The sequence below is a fragment of the Myotis davidii genome, unplaced genomic scaffold (genome assembly GCF_000327345.1).
Source record: "Myotis davidii unplaced genomic scaffold, ASM32734v1 scaffold266, whole genome shotgun sequence".
NCBI classification, from domain to species: Eukaryota; Metazoa; Chordata; class Mammalia; order Chiroptera; family Vespertilionidae; genus Myotis; species Myotis davidii.
In genome coordinates this window covers 2,451,780-2,462,307 of record NW_006300032.1, presented here as the reverse complement: position 1 = coordinate 2,462,307, position 10,528 = coordinate 2,451,780, and the positions used below count along the sequence as shown (strand labels likewise).

Below are 10,528 nucleotides of genomic sequence, written 5' to 3'. Positions count from 1 at the left end.
CACAGGCCGGGCTGAGGGCCCCCCCCCCCCGCCCCCACCACCCTGAATGCACAAATTTTTGTGCGCCGAGCCTTTAGTGTTTTGAAAATAGCCACCCAAACAGATGTGAGGTGATATCTCATTGTAGTTTTTATTTGCATTTTCACAATGATTAGTGATGCTGAACACCTTTTTTTAATGTACCCATTGGCCATTTGGATATCTTCTTTGGAAAAATATCTATTCAGGGCCTTTGCCCATTTTTTATCAGATTATTTGTGTGTTTTTTGCTATGGAGTTTTATGAGTTCCTTATTTACAGTGTATCCCCCAAAAATGTATGCATACTTTAACAGCTGGTAGCTAGTTTTGAAAATTAAATGTATTTTTAATAAACACTGCCTTTGTAATTATTCAAAGTGTTTGTATACATTTTGGGGGGAGGCACCCTATATTTTGTATATTAACCTCTATCAGACGTAAGGTTTGAAAATAATTCCTCCCATTTGGTAGGTTGCTTTTTCATGTTGTTGATTATTCTGTTGTGCCAGCCTTTTTAGTTTGATACAGTCCCAGCTTGTTTATTTTTGCTTTTGTTGCCTGTGCTTTGTTGTCATATTTAAGAAATCATCACAAGGCCAATGTCAGGGGGCTTTCCCGATGCTTCCTTCTAGGAGCTTTATAGTGTCCGGTCTCACATTTAAGTCTTTACTCCATGTCAGGTTAATGTTTGCGAGTGCTGAAAGATAGAGATCTGAAAAGTATAATTTGGCCTGATATAAAATACAAGTTTAAAAAATTATTCAGAAAATAAGAGAAAAATAAGAAAATACACATATGATAACCCTCTGAGAAACACAGTAATGTGTTACATTGTGAAGTGAGTACGCTCTTTCTGTAGAAAATTAAAAAGCCTAGAAAATATAATTGTTGACAATGCCTTGTTACTTGAACTATGTGGTTGGTGTCATTACATCCCTACTTTGTAGATGAGGAGATTGAGACCGAAAGAGGGAAAGGCCCAGTACTAACTCAGAAATGTCTGAACTCTAACTCCTAAAGTTGGCTGTAAAAGTCAGATCACCTGGAGATAATAAATCTTAATATTTGGTTTCTTTTCTTCTGAGTGTATGCAATGAAAATTAGGTCACATGGTATTAACATTTTGTAACTTGTTAATTTCACTTACTATGATATAATTTTTTTTTCATTAAGAGTTTTTAAAACACATTTTAAGGGCCATTAAAAAACCTCATCAAATTAATGTACCGTAAGAAAAAGTAACTTATGTTAACATCTTCCTCATTAACAGTTATGATTCTACCAAAGTTGGTCAGAAATTGGCATAAAATCCCGGAGATCTCCTCTTCGAAGGCGTGGTCTTGGTTTTTAAGTTTAGTAAGCCATTGGAATACTAGTAGGGTAGTTTGCTTGTTTGGTAGAGGATTTCACAAGGACATTCATTATCAGTTGATTGTGAACCAAGGAGGGTTAATAAATTTTCCTCCACAGTTATTTATCAATATTCCTAATCATCTGCATAACCAACCGCTGTATCCCATGTTATGGGGGTGGGGAGCCTCTAACCCTACCAGGAGGGGTTCTAAAAATGCTAGTAGGGTCAAGCAGAAGCATGAAGGAGGGTGGTGTTTGTAAAGATGGATGATGTGTAAGTAGGGAGGACATGAGCATGTGTCTGATGAATGATCGTTAGCCTTGAACAGTACAGTTTATCTCAGCACTGAGGATTAGGCTTTCAGGGGGACCTGTCCATGTATTCAGACTAGCCTGATGCTTAGCTTTTATATCTTGGGCTAAATTTGACAATTTAATGCTTGATGTTTTATTGCTGTAAATAAAAAGTCAATAAAAGAGAGAAGGATACAGACGCTTATATTTTCTGGGATCTATGGACCTGCATGTTTTATATCTGAGTTTGCTGTTCAGACAGAAGAAAATTTATTCTGAGAGAAGTGGGGTTTATTCTACTGGCTTCCATGTGCTGCATTGTTTTGGAGGAGAACATAAGACAGATGGAAGTTTAAAAATTTTTTATTACTTTGGTTAATTTTCCTGGATGCCTTTCCCTTCCCCTTTTAGCTTCTTGTGATGAAGGAGTCCATCTTTAATTTTTTTTCAAAGATAAATAAGGTCTGAGGATGTACAACCTGGTGACTATGCTTAATATTATATTGTATGTTTGAAGGTTACTAAGAGAGTTGATCTTAAAAATTCTCATCATAAGAAAAAATATAACTGTGAGATGATAGATATTGACTAAGCTTATTATGGTACTCATTTTGCAATATTACATATATGAAATCATCACGTTGTACACTTTGAACTTATACAATGCTATATGTCAATTATAACTCAGTAAATCTGGAAAAAGTTTTCAAAATGAGTAAAAATTTACTCTTCTTTATAAATTATTTTCTTGACTAATAGTATTTTGCATTTTTTAATATTGCAAGAATATTAGGTGAAAACTTTAAAATAGAAAAACCATTCTCCTGTGATAATGTAACAAAATATTTTTGTATTTGTTACTTTCTATTTTTTGCACCTTATTTTCAAATAGAAAAGAACATCTAGATAGTATTTAAAATTTTTCAAGATGATTGGTAAACTTACTTGCCAGTAGTTGTCCATTTGTTACAAAAAAATCTATTAGAATAGTGAGGTTCATAATGTAATTGAAGGTTGGTTTTCTTTATGGAAAAGAACAGCAGGTATAATAGCTGTGAGGAATACACAGATTGTCAACGTAAGTACCAGCAAGAAATGGAAGAAAATGAGTTTCATATTAAATATTTTGTCTTTAGGCGTGCAAATTCACTCACCTTTTTGAGCTGAGCAGAAGGAAACACAATTGATGACTATTTTTGTGAGGAGCCAATGGCTTTGTAGCTTTAAAATATATATTCTTCAGATTATGCTGATATTCTCTAGAGTTATTATATAAAAATTGATACAAATAGGAAGTATAAAAAAGAAGAGCTCTGTCATGCCATTGTCTGCAAATATCCATCATCAACATTCAACCCAGCTCTTTCTTAAATCGTGCCCTAATTGATTTTCATTGCTGTATGTCCCTTTGTACTGTTTGGACTTTTTTATGTATATACATGCATTTTATAATAAAATAATAGATAATAAAAGTTTATATCTTGAGAGAAAATATGAGCATAACTGCATTATATTATTTAGGATTCTTTTTAATAGATTGAATCATATAAAATTGCTGATAGGCAACCATTTTCAATCTACAAATATGGCAGTTTCATTCGCTCAACTTAATAATTGCAATAGGCTTGCTAAGAAATCTTGAAGGCCTGAAGGAGAATAGGGATATTATGTTCACAGCTGTATCTCTAGGGTCTAAAACAGTTCCTGAAGGATGACTCTAATCTTTGTTATGAAATAGAAAAGACTTGACACTGATAAAAATATTTTCATGAAAATAGAAATGAAATGAAAATATTTTAACTGTACTGCAGAGAAAATCAACTAAGGAACCAATTCAGTTCCAATCACTGGGACTCTGGGATGGCTCTGGGAAAGCTTAGTCAATGAAAATCCATCAATATTAATACAAACTGTTTAAAGTGTCAGTATTCAGAAGCATGCATAACATCAGCAGTGTCACAACAAGGGGGCAAAAACCTCCTGTATTCAAATTAGGGAAGGTCATGACTACCAGGAACAGTGATGGCTGTAGCTTGAGCTCAGCAGCTGTCTCCAGAGCCACATTTTTTCCCACCTGATAACTGCCTATAGGTTCCCAGCTGCATACCAGCTGTCAAATGTAATGCATTGCTTCATGAAGGACCACTCAAAATAAGATTTACATGACTTATTTGATGCCGGTCCCCAATCTTTTTACCTGATGGACATTTGGATTGCTGTTTTATTTACTTATTTTTAAAATTTATGTTTCAATTACAGTCACCATACAATGTTTTAGTAGTTTCAGGTGTACGGCATAGTGATTAAACATTCATATACCCATCTGGCATAATTACATTGTTACTACAATGTTATTGACTCTATTCACTATGCTGCACTTCACTTGGGATTGCTGTTTTTTTGTTTTTGGGGTTTTTTAAAATATATTTTTATTGATTTTTTACAGAGAGAAAGAGAGAGGGATAGAGAGTTAGAAACATCGATGAGAGAGGAACATCAATCAGCTGCCTCTTGCACACCTCCTACTGGGGATGTGCCCGCAACCAAGGTACATGCCCTTGACCGGAATCGAACCTGGGACCTTTCAGTCCGCAGGCTGACGCTCAATCCACTGAGCCAAACCAGTTAGGGCGGATTGCTGTTTTTTAAAGCAGTGTGCCATAGGCCTGGGGACAGCAGATGGGGGGAGACGTCTGGTGGTAACAGATATTGTGGCAGAGGCCTAAGAGCATGGGTTTTGAAGACAGGTGGCCTAAGTTTAAATCACAGCTCCGTCATTTACAAGCATGTGACCTTGGACAGGCAATCTCATTGCTTTGTTAACAAATCTCTACTTTCAAAAGTTGTAGTTCAATAAAACAGTAAGTATGGACATGGTACTTTGCACATAGAAGCCACCAGTTTTCAACCAGAGCCATGGTTATGATGTAAAGGAATCCAGTTACTGAATAAATGGCTTAGATGGTAGACTCCTAGAATTGGAGAGTGGAAGCAGACCTTAGAACTCTAAGGTGCCTTCGTGCTCTTCCTATGAGGTGCGTCAAAGGGGAATCAGCCTAACATTCAGGAATGCATTTGGTTGTACTTGAGGTTCATGCTTGTGCACGTATTGAATGGGTAATTTCTGATAAAGCCTAACGTTTCCCCTGTTCATCTATTTTAATTTCCCTTTGTCCATTGTTATCTTCCAGCCCAATAAAGCTGGTCTGTGAACCGTGATAGTGCAGTTAAGGAAACCTGCTGCACCTCCTTGACGTGACCAGACACCGAGTCTCAGGATGATGTCTCCCTTGTGCCTATGCAGCCCTGCTAATTATTCTGCTTTAAGACATAGCGGCATGTCAGGACACGAAACCTGGGGCCACTGCCTTTATTTAATTAGGCACGAGTGGGTTTGCACATGCCTGTGCATAAGAAACAGTCGCTTAATGTAATTGAATATTGGTTTTTGGTATCCCCTGTTCCCAACGAGGCAGCATCTAGAAAGATCAAAAAATGGTTTATTCTAATACAGTATGTGCAGAGGGCACTGAGTGTGTACCACGTTGTATCTTCATTAGACATTTCATTCTGAGACCCAGTCAACAGGCCCTGCTATTCTTTTCTATTAAAATCGCCTTCCAGAAAGTAGGCAGCATGATTTTTATGGTGTCACAGAGCCTGCAGCAAGATCAGTTGTGCCCCGTGAGCTTCATTCCTTTCCTGTCGGAGTCGGGATCTGAGGCGTGTGATGCTGATCTGGGACTGCTGGGTCTCAGGGGTGAGAGGCCTTGGATCCCGAGGAGAGTGAGCATCGCTCTCACCTCCTACACCACATATGCGCTCACACAAAGCTATGCCCATCCTACCAGACCCCCAAGCTCAGGGAACAGGGCCGCCTTTTCTGAGGCAGACACTGAAGATTCTGCCAACTTGGGCAGGGGCCTGTGCCCTGAGAGCGGGGGACATAACATAGGATCCATGTGGAGTTGGGAGTTTGGGGGTGGGGGGGGGGGGTAGGAAGATGTGAATCCCCTGAAATTATTTCCTAGGAAAATGGTCTTTTGCCAGATTTTTGTGTGTTTACGATCCAAAAAAGTTTAAGAAACAGGTAAGTTCTAGCTTTGCTCTGATCTTTTGAGACCAAAGAGTGTTGGAAGGAATTTGGTCTTGGGTGTCAGATGGATTTGGGTTTGAATTGTTTCCAATGGATTTTAGCTGTGTGGCCTTGACGTGACCAGAGAGGCTGTGAAACCTTTCTGACCTCCATTTTCTGAACGGTAAAACAAGGTTCAGAATGCCTATAGCTTTATGCTAAGCAAAATAAGCCAGTCGGAGGAAGATAAACATCACATTATCTCACTCATGTGTGGAATATAATAAACAACATAAACGGATGAACAAAAGTAGAGCCAGAGTCATAGAAGCATCAAACAGACTGTCCAATCTAAGAGGGAAGGCAGGGGAGGCGAGGGTGGGTGGGGCGGTAAGAGATCAACCAAAGGACTTGTATACATGCATATGAGTATAACCAATGGACACAGACAGTAGGGGAGTGAGGGCATGTGCTGGGCTGGGGAGAGGAAGTGGGGGAAAGAGGAGACTTATGTAATACTTTAAACAATAAAAAATTTAAAATTAAAAAGGATTATAGTGACAGATAGACTAAGTAGAGAAATAATAAATGTTAATTTTCTTTTTTCTCTCTTTCATCTCATGAATAAAATGAAAGAAACTATCTGTTCTGCCTTATTCCTTGCCTGATCTTCCTGAGCACCCATCATGTTTTGCATACAGTAGGCACTCAAATGTTGGAAGAATGGCTGGTTGGGTGGGTGGAGCAAGTGCCTTGGTTTAGTGCCCAGATGAAATCTCTCAGACTGCTTCCTCAAAGCACTTATTTTCTAAGAGAGATCTTGGTGCAATGATTGGTTTTGCTAAGACAACCCTCCCAGGACAGTTAGCCCATGTCCTTTGCACAATCTTTCTGAATATTGTGCTTCTTCTTGTGCTGAAAGTTATCATCTCTGCTGGACCTTTGTCTGTATCAGGGCTGAGCAAATCCAGTAGCCCAAATCTGGTCTGTTGTCTATTCTTATAAATAAAATTTTGTTGAAACACAACCACGTTCATTGATTTATGTATCAGCTATGATTGCTTTTGTACTGTGGCAGAGTAGGGTAGTTAGGACAGAAACCATATGGACTGCAAAGCCTAAAGTATTTATTATCTGCCTCTTTCTGGGAAAAGTTTACCAACCCTGGATATATATTATCTGTACTCCTTACCATAACTCTGCAGGATTGGTCTTAAGATGCCCTTTTTATGTATTGAAAAGCTAAGACCATCAGAGTTTAACAATGCGACTGGGATTACACAATTTGTATACATGGTTAGGGTTTGACTCCAGGTCTGTGTGATTCCACAGCCCCTCTAAACACTGCTTCCCACTAAACACTGCTACCTTTTAACTCATCTAAAACCTAGCTGAACCAGTTACATCTTCCAGTCCTGCCCAGTGACTGTAACTGGCATGGGGAGCAATTCGGTGATGCCCCCTGGAATCATGGTGCAACCTGGCAGTCCTGGCGATTGTCCACAACCTGGCTCAGGTCTGCAGTGTAAATCCTGTGGATGGGTAAATAAGTAGGTGAGACAGTGGATGAGGATTTCAGGGACTAATCCTGCAGATGGCAGAGCAACACGGGTAAGCACCTGTTTATATGCAGATATCATGCTGCTTCCCAAGGGTCGGCAGGGTCAGCATTCCCAGGAGTGTCCTTGTTGCTGCTGGGTGTGGCTTCTGGTCTTGTTTGGTGCCCTTGGTGAGTAATAGGTAATATTTGTGCATTTTCAGCACAGAGCCCCCCAGCATAGACGTTCCTGCTCCCTATGAGACTGTGAGAGCTTTGGACCTGCACGCTTGCTTGCTGGCACTGTGCCCTCATTGGCAGGTCTGACTCTAAATTTGAGATGGAAGTTATTTCACAGTGAATTAATTCTGATGGAAATTTTTACTGTTTCATGGGGTTACAGACGAAGTTCTGTAGTTCTTCTGTTAGTATTCCATCTGCGCATTATTTCTTCTTCTCACTCGACTTCACCCTTCCAATTAATTTTTCCAAGCTTATAAACTGGTTATGATTAAATAAAAGAAACAGAATTGGAAAAAATCAGCTATTCTGCTTTAACTGACTACATAGCAGTGTTACAAGCTGACGATAACAATAACAGAGACAAAATTTTAGCCACCCAACTGGAAATAACACAGTTGGGTAATTTATCCATCTGTCAAAGCATGTATCTAATCAGTGGTCACATAAAAATGGGTATTGTAACATCCAGTTAGTGAAGACTTAGGGGAGAAGGACTAGGAGGGTGAATGCTTTTCATGATGGAGCCTGTTTTTGTTCTGTCTTCGTGACCAGAAGTAGGGAGTGCCTGTGACGCTCACTTTGTGTGTCCCAGAGCTGCCGACGGAGGATTCCGTGGAAAAGCAGCAGAGCTGCAGAGTGGACAGGAAGGAATCAGAGCTATAATTAACTTCTGTCTCAGTGTGTTCAACAACAGTGGCCCTTATTTCTCCACAGACGAAATCCTGTGGTCTTACCCTGTGGCTGTCACACTGTAAAGTCAATGACCCTTTCAGTCTACGGTGAAAATAGAAAGCATAATAATGGGCCTGCTCTGGTTTAAGTGGGGATAGAAGAGCCCGGTGGAATTAAGTCATGTTTCATTTGTTGTGCCACTGTAACTCTATGGGGAAATAGCGGGTTGATTAAAATTCTTGGTCTGTTGTTTAATTATTTAGAATGATTGCTTCCAGCAGATGTGTTTCTCTTTGTAGTCCTTTTGGTTTGTTGCTGGCATGTTTTAGTGTCCAGTTACTTATTCTTTTTAATCCTCCCCCGAGGATATGTTTTTATTGCTTTTAGAGAGAGGGGAAGGAGAGAGAAAAAGAAACATGTATGTGAGAGAGAAGCATCGATTGGTTGACTTCTTTATATGCCCTGCCTGGGGACCGAACCAGCAACCTAGGAATGTGCCCTGACTGGGAATCTAACCCACAAACTTTTTGGTATTCAGGACAATGCTCCAGCCAACTGAGGCACCCAGCGAGGGCCAGTTATCTTTTTTTTAGCTTTAAAATATCCAAGTAGCTCTTCATGTATTTTTTTTTGTTTCTTCCATGACACCAAGTACTTCTCATTGGTCAAGGCTACTGATGATTAATTTGTATTTCTGTCTTAGAAATGTGTTTATTAAGAACCCATCAGAAAATTCACATATACCCCTTAACGGAGACTAAAGAGAAAATTTTAAAGATTACAAATGATTACTGACTTGGAGGGAAATTGACAAATTAATAGAATGTTAATTTATATTGATGAAGCAAGTTAATGGTGGTGGTGCAATCACTTCCTGGGTGAGGGAGAAGAATGAGCAAGTCATAGAAATCTGTATCAATGGTGCTTTCTAGAGTTGTTCATCCCAGGTGTACTGGTACAAGCTATTTGGGAAAGAGCAAGGCCTGTTCATGGACTAATGAGAGCCCCATCAGGTAATATTGATGCACCAAAACAGTTGTTTGAGAGTCCTTGTGTTTGCTCTTCCTGGAGCCATGCTAGGAAGGCAAGCTGCTGCTATGCTATAATTGCTGTACAGCGTTTTGTCCTGTTTTGTTTTGTTTTTTAAGCCCATGTGCATTTTCATGGTTGGTTATAGTTTTGTGTGTGTGTGTGTGGCAGCATTTGAGGGATGGGGGTGTCCATAAGGCTCCTAACACTTGACTGCCAACTTTGCTGGGCTCACATGTCCTTATTTGTGTGTTTGCCAGGGAGAAATGCCTCCTGCCTCTCCAGTTGGCTTTGGAATCCAAGAATGTGAAGCTGGCCCAACATGCCTTGGCAGGAATACAGGTATGGCTCGCACTGAGTGCATTGGGGACGACAGAAATTGACAGGCCGCATTGGCATGGAAAGAGCAAATAGTTAATATTTTAAATACTAGCTGTTTAAAGACCCAGTAGTGCTTTTGATTGAACTAGGTAATAACCAGAGAGGATAACAAGATTTTTAAAATATTTGTCAACATTTCTTTGTATACAACATTATCTTACTGAGCCTTTGTTCTTACACACTGATTCATGAGGACTCAGCTAAGCCACACAAAAGTGAATTTTTTTAAATTTATTTTTTGTTAATCCTCTCCAGAGGATATGTTTTTCATTGATTTTTTTTATTTGTTATTTTTTTTAGAGAAAGTAGAAGGGAGGGGGAGAGGCAGAAAGAGAGGAAACACATCAATTGGTTGCCTCCCACACACACCCTGACTGGGGCTGGGGATCGAGCCTGTAACTGAGGTACATGCCCTTGACCGGAATCGAACCTACAATCATTCAGTCTGCAGGCTGACACTCTATCCACTGAGTAAAACCAGGTAGGGCCAGAAGTGAAATATTTTATGTGATGTCCAACTTTTAGGAGAATAAGGGATCCCAAGAGAGACACCCCAGGTTCCATATCAACTCAAATCTTGTATACACTCAGTGTCTGTGGTTCTGTGGATGAAAATTGATGGTAAACCTGACACATTCTGTTTTGTTTCCTGCTCTACAGTTAGGTTGGCAAATGGGATAATGTGTTTGGTTTCAGAGTAAGATTGAGAAGAAAAAAAAATTGGTCTAATAGGAAAAGTTAGATTGTTTGAGAACATTTCCTTCTCTGAGCATTTATTCATTTGTGTTTTACACATTACATAATAGAGCCATTGCAAGAGTGCAAGAGAGATGGCTATATAAATGCACCGACTTTTTAAGTGGTTTGGTTTCTAAGTGACAAGCACTGTGAACTTCAAGCCTGCAGGGGTTTATTGCGGGGGGC

General features: G+C 39.5%; 1 protein-coding gene across 1 annotated transcript in view; it reads left to right on the top strand.

The window, feature by feature from the left end:
- ARFGEF3 (ARFGEF family member 3) overlaps nucleotides 1–10,528 on the top strand; it is a 127,273-nt gene that overhangs the window by 25,509 nt on the left and 91,236 nt on the right. The window contains exon 3 of the mRNA XM_006776223.2: nucleotides 9,484–9,565. Within this exon, the coding sequence (XP_006776286.1) occupies nucleotides 9,484–9,565 (82 nt within the window). The remainder of the gene's footprint in view (nucleotides 1–9,483; nucleotides 9,566–10,528) is intronic.